Raw genomic sequence first — 12,122 nt, 5'->3', positions numbered from 1 at the left:
AACTACAGAACAGCTGGTCACCTCTGGATTAGAGCGGAAACATTTACAGCATTAAATATAGATATGAATACATGTTTCAGTGAGCTGCTGCTCGCCGGTGGACTTTATTCTGCTGCTGGGAAACAGAAAATGTTCCCTTTGCGTTAGGCCTGTGTTTCCAGAGTATCATCAGATCTGCTCCTTTATAGCACCTTCGCCTCCATCATCACCGTGACGATGACGTCACCACACCCTGCTCTTCACTAGAAATATACTTCCTGCCCGCATCGCTGTCGTGCCAATAGTGACGTTCAAGCACACCCTCTCGTGGAATATTACTTAAAAATAGATCCACTGAGAAATCATCTTCAAAATAACTGCAGATGTGATAACGAGAGATAAAACGTTAAATAACTTCTTTTTTTTTTTGCAGATGATCTACAAACAAGAATATGAAAGTTTAGTTGCACACATCACGTCCTGCACACGTTGTTTTTCAGTGGTTCACTGGTCCGATGCTTCGTGACTTCAATCTGCCTCATCATCCTTAGAAACTGTGACTCAGCACTTCTTCCAAGATCCTCTGCTGTTTTATTTGCACACAAATGAATGCGTGACCGAAGAGACGAGACGTGTTCGACAGCCACAGGAACGTGCTTCAGGTCACCTCGTCATTTAACATCTGCACGACAGACAGAGAAAAGAGAAGATGTCCGTCTACATGCTGGTGCTCCGTCTCAGACAGTGTCGCGTGCCCGAACATCTGTGCAGCACCGTGCAGCAGGTTCCACCTCTGCAGCTCGTCACTGCTGCAGGTTTGAACGGATCAGCTGCTACTACGGAGACAGATGAACAACCGGACTGTTGCCGTGACACCGAACCCCCAGACTCAGAGACGGCCTCGGAGGTTTTGAGGGAATACTCGTAGATTTTCTTCCTGAAGGCGCTGTTGGTGTTCTGCTGCCTCTTAAAGAGGATTATGTAGCACTTTGGGAAGAAGTGACAGCTGAGGATGCCGTAGTTGGAGATGAGAATGACCACCATCTCCACGGCCGGCAGGTACACTCCGGTGGTGGTGACATAGATGGGAACGAAGAGCAGCCAGGAGATGAGGTAGAGCAGCATGCTGAAGGTGATGAACCGCGCCTCGTTGTACTGCTGCGGCAGCTTACGTCCCTTGAAGGCGCAAACGAAGCACACGAAGGCCAGGACGGCGATGTAGCCCAGCATCACCCCGAAGGCCAGGTAGGAGCCCTCGTGACAGTCTGCCAGCAGCGTGGTCGGACTCCGGGTCACGTGATTGGACGGGCTTTTGAGGACGAGCCAGCAGACGCAGGCGGCCGCCTGTAAGGCCACGCAGAAGGTGACTATGAGGTACGGCTTGTAGAGCCTCCGCAGAACCTCCTGCTGCACCGGGTCGAACTTGAAGGCCAGCAGGATCTTCAGGGTCTTCACCAGGATGCAGGAGACACACAGGGTGAAGCTGATGCCGAACAGCACCTGCCGGGCCTTACACTGGAAGCTGTTGGGTCGGCCCACGAACAGCGTGGCGCTGATGTAACTGACGACCAGAGAGAAGAGGATGACTTGGCTCAGGGGCCCTCCGGCGGCCTTCACCACCGGAGTGTCCCGCTGGTGGAGGAACAGCGCCGACACCAGCAGGGTCAGGAGGATGCCCAGAGCGGAGAAGGCGAGCAGCACCGCGGCAAAGCCGTTCTGCCAGGAAAAGGACAACCGCTTTTTGGGGACGCAGCTGGAGCTGCCCTCCGGAGACCACTCGGTGTCGAAGTCGCAGCTCAGACACTGGTCCATGTCTGCGGGGAGGAAGAACAAGGAACCGGTCACATGGCGGCTCACAGAACTCCCGGTCTGACCCGGGTCTTCAGATCACCTGGTTCTGTGTGTGTGTGTGTGTGTGTGTGTGTGTGTGTGTGTGTGTGTGTGTTACCTGTGTTGTTAGAGTAGTAGTTCTCTGTACAGTTGGTGCACTCATAACAACACGTATGTTGACCTTCAGACGTTTTCTTAAACTCTCCAGGAACGCAGCTGTTGGAGCACTTAGAGGTGATGGACTGCAGAGGAGGACACACTGTTACACACTCTTCATCATTACACTCTTTATCACTCTTCATCACTACTCTTCATCACTTAGAGCTGATGAACTGTAGAGGATGAGACTGTTACACACTCTTCATCACTACTCTTCATCACTTAGAGCTGATGAACTGTAGAGGAGGAGACACTGTTACACACTCTTCATCATTACACTCTTCCTCACTACTCTTCATCACTCTTCACCACTACTCTTCATTAATCTTATTCACTACTCTTCATCACTACTCTTCATCACTCTTCACCACTACTCTTCATTAATCTTATTCACTACTCTTCATCACTACTCTTCATCACTCTTTACCACTGTTTTAACTGTAATCAACACGTTCTCTGTTCATAAACTGAAACTCTGAGTCAGCTTCAATGGTCTGTTTTCAGTAAATACACCATGCAGCATGTGTGTGTCTCTCCTTTATGTGTGTCTCTGTCTGTCTCTCGGTGTGTCTGTGTGTCTCTGTCTGTCTCTCGGTCTGTCTGTCTGTGTGTGTGTCTGTGTGTGTACCTGTGTGTGTGTCTGTGTTACTGTGTCTGTTTCTGTGTGTACCTGTGTGTGTGTCTCTGTGTGTACATGTGTGTGTGTCTCTGTGTGTACTTGTGTGTGTGTCTGTGTGTCTCTGCATACCTGTATGTGTGTCTCTGTGTGTTACTTTGTGTGTCTCTGTGTGTACCTGTCTGTGTGTCTCTGTGTGTACCTGTGTGTGTGTGTGTCTCTGTGTACCTGTGTGTGTGTGTCTCTGTGTACCTGTGTGTGTGTGTCTCTGTGTACCTGTGTGTGTGTCTGTGTGTGTACCTGTGTGTGTGTGTGTCTCTGTGTGTACTTGTGTGTGTGTCTGTGTTACTGTGTCTGTTTCTGTGTGTACCTGTGTGTGTGTCTCTGTGTGTACCTGTGTGTGTGTGTCTCTGTGTGTACTTGTGTGTGTGTCTGTGTGTCTCTGCATACCTGTATGTGTGTCTCTGTGTGTTACTTTGTGTGTCTCTGTGTGTACCTGTCTGTGTGTCTCTGCATACCTGTATGTGTGTCTCTGTGTGTACCTGTGTGTGTGTCTCTGTGTGTACCTGTGTGTGTGTCTCTGTGTGTACCTGTGTGTGTGTGTCTCTGTGTGTACCTGTGTGTGTGTCTCTGTGTGTGTGTGTGTCTGTGTGTACCTGTGTGTGTGTCTCTGTACCTGTAGGTCCTGGAACAGCACGGTGCTGCTATGGTTGGTGTATCTGAAGGTGTTGTTGTTTGGATGATACTCGGCCACCACATGGTGAACGTGGATGTTCCTTCCCTGCGACCTCCACATGGTGACGTCGTAGCCAAGATTCAGATCTCCTCTGCTGTCAAACTGAAATCTCTCGTCTCTCAGTCTGAAATCCTGCGAATGCAGAACCTGAAGAACCTGCAGAACACATCGCATTTAATTTCTCTACCGAGTTCCTTTAATCTGTCTTAATCCTGTTATCTCTACTTAACAAGCACTTGAGCACAGACACACTATGAACGTGCTGCATGTGTGTTACATATCAGATCTCATTACTCCAAAAAAGCTTTCCACAGAAAGTCCCCTGAATGTTGTTCAGTAAACAATAAATATCATCAGCAAGTGTCCTCTGCTTTCAGAAACAACAAGCAGTGTTAAAGTGGAAGATGAAATGCTTGGAGAAACCTTTTCAAATGTGTTCTCAGCGAACTCACATTTGTTCTGCAGGTGTGAGAGTCTCTAATCTGTGTTCAAGCTATCATATTCATGTGAACAAGATTTATCCTACAGCTTCTTCCTCATCTGTTACAGGCGTGTGACACCTTATCTCTGATCTGAACTGTAACTCTAACCCTGTAATCATCACCTGGCAACAGGCCTTACCTGCCAGGGCTGCAGCGTGCCCGGGGTGCTGCAGGCTCTGCTGCTGCAGATGGAGGCCACGGCCTGAGCGATGGCGCTCACAGCCATCTCCACACTGAACACACTGTTGGCGTGTATGTGTTCTCTGAGCCTGTTCACAGCTTCAGACATCAACTCAGAGTCTGAAAATTCTCCGCTGCTGTTCATCAGCCTGTAGATCTCCCGGAGGAGGGAGTTGTTCCCGGTGCTGCCCGGTCCAGCTGCCACCAGCCGGCTCAGGTACTCGCTGAACGAGGTCGGGTCTCCTCTTTTGAAAGTGAAGCCCACCACATGTCCTACGTCCTGCAGAGTGAGGTTCCCTGTGACGGAGCTGGAGGTGGACCAGCTGTCGCTGGCCACCCACACTCTCGTCATCGACTGCATGTTGAGTCTGGACGTCAGCGCGCGATGCTGGAGCTCCTGGTACAGATACATCATGTGAGTCGGTTTGGCGAAGGACACGATGACCTGAACCTTGGGGTTCTTGAGGATGGTCTGAGCGGTGTTATTGATGGCAGAGTTGATCTCCGGACTGGTCACTGACTGAGGCAGGACGGATTTAAAGGCCACACAGATGCCCCTCTTAGACGCCTCTGTGACGAAGTGATCCAGAGCCGACCGGCCATAATCTCCGTCGGTGGTGACGATTCCCACCCAGTTCCATCTGAAGGTGCTGAGCAGACTGGCCATGGCGGTGGTCTGGTGCCGGTCGTTGGGAATCGTCCTCATGAAGGCGGGGAAGCGGCTCTTATCGCTGAGGATGACGGCGGTGGAGGAATAACTGATCTGGAAGAGAGAAGAACTCTCTGTTATTACTGTCGGTCAGTGAGTCACATGACCACATCCTACAGGTTCATGTAACGCCTTCATCTTTAACACCACTCTGGAGACACCTGGAGACACTGACACAGCCTGAGATGAACTACGGATGCAACATGCTGACCGTGTCTCTTGACTCTGACTCCTGTCTCTTGTCTTTTGTCTCTTGTCTCTTGTCTCTTGTCTCTTGTCTCTTGTCTATTGTCTCTTGTCTCTTGTCTTTTGACTCTGACTCCTGTCTCTTCTCTCTTGTCTCTTGTCTCTTGTCTCCTGTCTTCTGTTTCCTGTCTCTTGTCTCTTGTCTCTTGACTCTGACTCCTGACTCCTGTCTCTTGTCTTTTGACTCTGACTCCTGTCTCTTCTCTCTTGTCTCTTGTCTCCCGTCTTCTGTTTCCTGTTTCCTGTCTCCTGTCTCTTGTCTCTTGTCACTTGTCTCTTGTCTCTTGTCTCTTGTCTCTTGTCTCTTGTCTCTTGTCTCTTGTCTCTTGTCTCTGACTCTGACTCCTGTCTCTGACTCCTGCGTCTGACTCTGTGGTTCTCAGAACTGACTTGGGGAACCATGCTGAGAGTCAGGTGTCTGGCCACGGCGATGGATATTTCAGAGTAGGAGGCTCCGATGACGGCGATGACCGGTGGGCTGCAGGAGGAGGTGCTGCCTGCTCTACTGCAGTCGGGCTGCTGGGTGAAGTCTGCTGCGGCCCTCAGAGCTGTGCTGACGTCAGAGCAGGAGTCCAGGATTCGATATCCCAGCGTCATGTTGACATCGGTCATGAGAGGGGATTTATTCACAACCTCTATAGCATTGATCATCGCCAATGCCCTCCCCAGGCGTCTCTCTTCAAACCTGTGAGGACAGTTGCAATTTAGTATTCACATTATATATACAATCCAGGTGTATAATCTATAATCCACTTTAACCCACAGCCTATCGGCTGTGTGTGTGTGTCTGTGGACTGTACCAATAAACATATCTGAGAAGTTTGAAGAACATTCACAGATGCAACGATCCAACAGTGAAAAATATGGATGAAATGAGGATAAAATGAGGGTGAAATAAGAATGATATGAGGATGAAAAAAGGATGAAATGAGGATGAAATGAGGATAAAAGGAGGATGAAAAAAGGACAAAATGAGGATGAAAAAAGAATGAAATGAGGATGAAAAAAGGATGAAATGAAGATAAAATGAGGATGAAAAAAGAATGAAATGAGGATGACATGAGGATAAAAGGAGGATGAAATGAAGATAAAATGAGGATAAAAAAAGGATAAAATATGGATGAAATGAGAATGAAAAAGGATGAAATGAGGGTGAAATATGGATGAAATGAGGATGACATGAGGATAAAAGGAGGATGAAAAAAGGATGAAATGAGGATGAAAAAAGGATGAAATGAGGATGAAAAAAGGACGAAATGAGGGTGAAATATGGATGAAATGAGGATGAAAAAGGATGAAATGAGGATTTAAAAAAAGATGATATATGGATGAAATGAGGATGAAAAAGGATGAAATGAGGATAAAATGAGGATGAAAAAAGGATGAAATGAGGGTGAAAAAAGGATGAAAAGAGGATAAAAGGAGGATAAAAGGAGGATGAAAAGAGGATGAAATGAGGATGAAAAAAGAATGAAATATGGATGAAATGAGGATGAAAAAAGAATGAAATGAGGATGACATGAGGATAAAAGGAGGATGAAATGAAGATAAAATGAGGATAAAAAAAGAATGAAAAAAGGATGAAATGAGGATGAAAAAAGGATGAAATATGGATGAAATGAGGATGAAAAAGGATGAAGTGAGTATGAAAAAAAAGGACGAAATGAGGATAAAAAAAGGATGAAATGAGGATGAAAAAAGGATGAAATGAGAATGAAAAAAAGGATGAAATGAGGGTGAAATATGGATGAAATGAGGATGAAAAAGGATGAAATGAGGATTTAAAAAAAGATGATATATGGATGAAATGAGGATGAAAAAGGATGAAATGAGGATAAAATGAGGATGAAAAAAGGATGAAATGAGGATGAAAAAAAGGATGAAATAAGGGTGAAAAAAGGATGAAATGAGGATGAAAAAGGATGAAATGAGGATAAAATGAGGATGAAAAAAGGATGAAATGAGGATGAAAAAAGGATGAAATGAGGATGAAAAAAGGATGAAATAAGGGTGAAAAAAGGATGAAATGAGGATAAAATGAGGATGAAAAAAGGATGAAATGAGGATGAAAAAAGGATGAAATGAGGATGAAATGAGGATGAAAAAAGAATGAAATGAGGATGACATGAGGATAAAAGGAGGATGAAAAAAAGGATGAAATATGGATGAAATGAGCATGAAAAAGGATGAAATGAGTATGAAAAAAAGGACGAAATGAGGATGAAAAAAGGATGAAATGAGGATGAAAAAAGGATGAAATGAGGATGAAAAAAGGATGAAATGAGGGTGAAATATGGATGAAATGAGGATGAAAAAGGATGAAATGAGGATTTAAAAAAAGATGATATATGGATGAAAAAAAGGATGATATGAGGATGGAGGGTCGTCTTGTTGTTATCTGAGCTCACAGTGAACTTTTCTGTTTCCAGAGCTTTAAAGCACATTTCACGGTCTTCAGTCAGACTCCAGCCCATGAAGGTGAGAAGTGTGTCATGTGGCTGAGAACTGACTTAATGTTGTGAGATTATACGAGTAGTGAAAGAGCTCCATGTGGATCAACAGCAGCCTCAGCTCCTCCTCCTCAGAGGTCCAGAGACAGACGGTGAGCTGGCTGCTCTACATCTTCACTACACTGCTGATAGTATCTGAACCAGGAGACACACTTCAGTCCTTCATTTGATTATAAGGGTACATTTGTCTTTTCCTCCATTCACCTTCTCAATAATTCTCTATTTCTCTATTAATGTAATGTCACTGATTTTGTCGACTCTACAGTGTAAATCTGTGTTGTCTCAGTTCTCCTTTTTTTTTTTTTATCCTGCCGGGAAGTTTAACTTCATGTTTCTCTGATAATATGAATAAACACAATAATTCTGCTCCTGTTTGGTTTTACTGTTGTTGAAAGTGGAGAACTTTTAGTTGAATTAATCACAAACTGAATACTGATGATTATTGAGTCATGGTTCACCTGACACACGGCTGCAGGTGGGGAGCGAAGGACCGGTTCTTCCTGTCGATGTCTGCGTGGATGGGAAAGATTCCTCCGATGAGAACGTCTCCTCTGGCCTCTATTCCAGCAGCATGTCCGGGCTCCAGACTGACAGCAGACAGACTGACGATGATGATGGCAGCCCAGATCTTCATCCTGCGCTGACTGTTGTCCCTCTCAGTGTGGTCTCTCATCTGTCTCTCCCTCCTTGTCCTCTCTCTTCACCTTCACCTCCGGCAGACTGATACTCTCCTGTTTAAGCATCCTTACTTGGGTAAAAGAAAATTCTCTCCTATTTCCTCCTTCAGATTTTTGTTCTCATGTTCTCCCCTGCAGCCCCGCCCACTTCCCCATGACTGATGACTCACTGTTTAATATCTGTTGGCATCTCACCTTTTCTCTGTAAACACACACACACACACACACACACACACACACACACACACACACACACACACACACACACACACACACACACACACACACACACACACACACACACACACACACACACACACACACACAAAGTTTACTACACAAACATTTAGTGTTTTCTCAGTGTGCTGACAGATTAATGTACAACTCACTTCACCAGATTCTTTTATAAATACATCATATTGTTGTCATTAGTTCTGTTATTCAGAATTATCATTATGTGTGATTGTCCCATGAACATCGTTTAATATCCAAAACTCCGTCAATGACTATACAAAGGTGTTACCCAGCAGAACAACCTTGTAGTGTGTGAATGGGACTGTGTGTGTGTGTGTGTGTGTGTGTGTGTGTGTGTGTGTGTGTGTGTGTGTGTGTGTGTGTGTGTGTGTGTGTGTATTTGTGTGACCTAATTAATTAATCGGAAGAATTCATTTTACAGATTGTATCTTTATAATGTTATAATAATCATATCACAGATTCTCTGAGCTCATTATTGTTTGTCTGAACTACTGAACACAAACTACAAATATTTTATTTACGTGATAAAACTGTTGTCTGTTGTCTCTGCTCTCTGACTCTGGTTCTGTTAACTGTACAGATGTTCTCCACCTCTGAGTCTGGTTCTGTTAGCAGATGTTCTCCACCTCTCAGTCTGGTTCTGTTAACAGATGTTCTCCACCTCTTCTTCTGGTTCTGTTAGCAGATGTTCTCCACCTCTGAGTCTGGTTCTGTTAACAGATGTTCTCCACCTCTGAGTCTGGTTTCTGTGAACAGATGTTCTCTACCTCTGGTTCTGGTTCTGTTAACATATGTTCTCCACCTCTGATTCTGGTTCTGTTAAGACCCTTCCTGCCACCGTCACTGATGTGATGTTAAGCACAACAGCCCTGGAAGCAACTGTAGGACCAGATGTAAACTTGGAAAATGTCTCTCTTGTTGAGCTCTCTGAGTTAACTAGAATTATTTCTTCATCTGGATCCTCTAGCTGTCTGTTAGATCTCATCCCAATTAAACTTTTTAAGGAAGTCTTCCCTTTAATTAATACTTCCATATTAGATCAGATCAACCTATCTATTGTAACCGGCTATGTACCGCAGGCTTTTAAAGTGGCTGTAATTAAACCTTTACTTAAAAAGCCGACTCTTGATCCAGCTGTTTTAGGAAACTAAAGACCAATTTCCAACCTGACGTTTATTTCTAAAATCCTTGAAAAAGTTGTTGCAAATCAACTTTTTGAACATTTACAAAGGAATGATCTGTTTGAAGATTTTCAGTCAGGCTTTAGAGTTCATCATAGCACAGAAACAGTTCTGGTGAAAGATACTAACAACCTTTTATTAGCCTCAGATAATGGACTCGTCTCTGTACTTGTTCTTCTGGACCTCAGCGCTGCTTTTGATACGATTGATCATACGATCTTATTACAGAGATTAGAAGACGTTATGATGATTAAAGGAACTGCATTAGACTGGTTCAAATCCTACTTATCAGATAGATTCCAGTTTGTCCATGTCAACAATGAGTCTTCCAGACAAACAAGAATTAGTTATGGAGTTCCACAAGGCTCAGTGTTAGGCCCAATACTTTTTACTTTGTACATGCTTCCATTAGGAGATGTCATCAGGAAGCACTGCATAAACTTCCATTGTTATGCAGATGACTAGGCTCCATCATATCTTAGAGATCTTATAGAACCATATAATCCTAGCAGAGCACTTCGCTTTCAGTACGCTGGTCTACTTGTGGTTCCTGGAGTTTACAGAAGTAGAATGGGAGGGAGAGCCTTTAGTTTTCAGGCTCCTCTCCTGTGGAACCAGCTCCCAGTTTGTGTTCGAGGGGCAGAAACCCTCTCGAGATGCATGTAGACACATGCATCTCCATGACGCATGTAGAGACATGCATCTCCATGACGCATGTAGAGACATGCATCTCCATGACGCCCTGCGCTTGTTGTCTCCACCAACAGTTCTTCTCTTCTATCTCTATGCTGTCCTTTTCTCTCTCTGCTCTCCTCTCACCCCAACCGGTCGAGGCAGATGCTCCGCCCACCCCTGAGCCTGGTTCTGTTGGAGGTTTCTTCCTGTTAAGAGGGAGTTTTTCTTCCCTCTGTTGGAGGTTTTTCTCCCTTAAAGAGGAGGTTTTTTTCTCTCCTAGCTTATGTGGGAATTGTTGAATTGTTGGTTTCTCTGTATAATATTGTAAAGTCTTGCTGTAAGGACTTTAATGTGTTAAGTGCCATGAAATAACCTATGTTGTGATTTGGCGCTATATAAATAAAGTTGAATTGAATTGAATTAGATGTTCTCCACCTCTGCCTCTGGTTCTGTTAGATGTTCTCCACCTCTGGTTCTGGTTCTGTTAGCAGAGTTTCCCCACCTCTAAGTCTGGTTCTGTTAACAGATGTTCTCCACCTTTGGTTCTGGTTCTGTTAACAGATGTTCTCCACCTCTGGTTCTGCTTCTGTTACCAGATGTTCTCCTCCTCTGAGTCTGATTCTGTTAAGAGATGTTCTCCTCCTCTGCCTCTGGTTCTGTTAGATGTTCTCCACCTCTGCTACTGGTTCTGTTAGCAGATGTTCTCCACCTTTGGTTCTGGTTCTGTTAACAGATGTTCTCCACCCCTGGTTCTGGTTCTGTTAACGGATGTTCTCTACCTCCGGTTCTGGTTTTGTTAACAGATGTTCTAATTCTCTGGTTCCGTCAACAGATGTTCTTCACCTCTGCTTCTGGTTCTGTTAACAGATGTTCTCCACCTCTTCTTCTGGTTCTGTTAGCAGATGTTCTCCACCTCTGGCTGTGTTAACAGATGTTCTCCTCCTCTGAGTCTGGTTCTGTTAACAGATGTTCCCACCTCTGAGTCTGGTTCTGTTAACAGATGTTCTCCACCTCTGCCTCTGGTTCTGTTAGATATTCTCCACCTCTGAGTCTGGTTCTGTTAACAGATGTTCTCCACCTGTGGTTCTGGTTCTGTTAGCAGATATTCTTCACCTCTGAGTCTGGTTCTGTTAGCAGATGTTCTCCACCTCTGGTTCTGGTTCTGTTGGAGATCCTTCCAGCTATCACTCACGTTGAACTGTTAAGTTGTTGAGTTTTTGAATTATTAATTTTTTGGGTTCCTCTGTAATAGGTTAGGTAGGTTAGGTAGTTACTTTATTAATCCCCGAGGGGACATTTTTTCGCTACAGCAGCATACAGAAGCAATAAGATAATAATAGAATAATAGAAAAAATGTTGTAAAGTTTGGCTTCTCTGAGCAGCGCCCTCTCCTCTACAGACGAGGAGCGCTTGTTTCTCCACATCACATCACTGAGTTTATGAAGCAGCCACAGATGAGGGTTTTATTGAATGTATGATCAGCAGTTTAGGTTAGGTTAGGTTAGGTTAGGTTAGGTTAGGTTAGGTTAGGTTAGGTTAGGTTAGGTTAGGTTAGGTTAGGTTAGGTTAAGTTAGGTTAAGTTAGGTTAAGTTAGGTTAGGTTAGGTAGTTACTTTATTAATCCCCAAGGGGAATTTTTTTTTCGCTACAGCAGCATACAGGAAGCAATAGATAATAATAGAATAATAGAAAGCAATAAAATAGCAGTAAAATAGCAGTAAAAATATAAAATATAAAATGCACAGTATATACAGTATATTCAGTACAGTATATATCTATATATATTATATACAAACAACCAAGAACACAGACAACAGTGTTATTGTTATGTGATGGATTTTGCCAGAGTTTGGGGTATTGTACAGTCTTATTGCGGTCGGCAGGAAT

General features: G+C 44.3%; 1 protein-coding gene across 1 annotated transcript; it reads right to left on the bottom strand.

Moving 5' to 3' along the window:
• Nucleotides 1–696: 696 nt before the first annotated feature.
• On the bottom strand, nucleotides 697–8,220 carry gprc6a (G protein-coupled receptor, class C, group 6, member A). Its single transcript, XM_069717280.1, has 6 exons — nucleotides 7,906–8,220; nucleotides 5,328–5,622; nucleotides 3,942–4,745; nucleotides 3,261–3,476; nucleotides 1,928–2,051; nucleotides 697–1,793 (listed from the first exon to the last, which is right to left on the bottom strand). Exons 1-6 carry the CDS (start codon nucleotides 8,118–8,120, stop codon nucleotides 697–699), a joined length of 2,751 nt encoding a protein of 916 aa, XP_069573381.1. The 5' UTR covers nucleotides 8,121–8,220.
• Nucleotides 8,221–12,122: the final 3,902 nt, after the last annotated feature.

This window comes from Brachyistius frenatus, unplaced genomic scaffold (genome assembly GCF_029030835.1).
Source record: "Brachyistius frenatus isolate BFR_SWC_R1_liver_20210118 unplaced genomic scaffold, ASM2903083v1 Contig_171, whole genome shotgun sequence".
NCBI lineage: Eukaryota > Metazoa > Chordata > Actinopteri > Embiotocidae > Brachyistius > Brachyistius frenatus.
The sequence above is the reverse complement of the archived record's forward strand: the minus strand, read 5'-3'. Positions and strand labels throughout refer to the sequence as shown.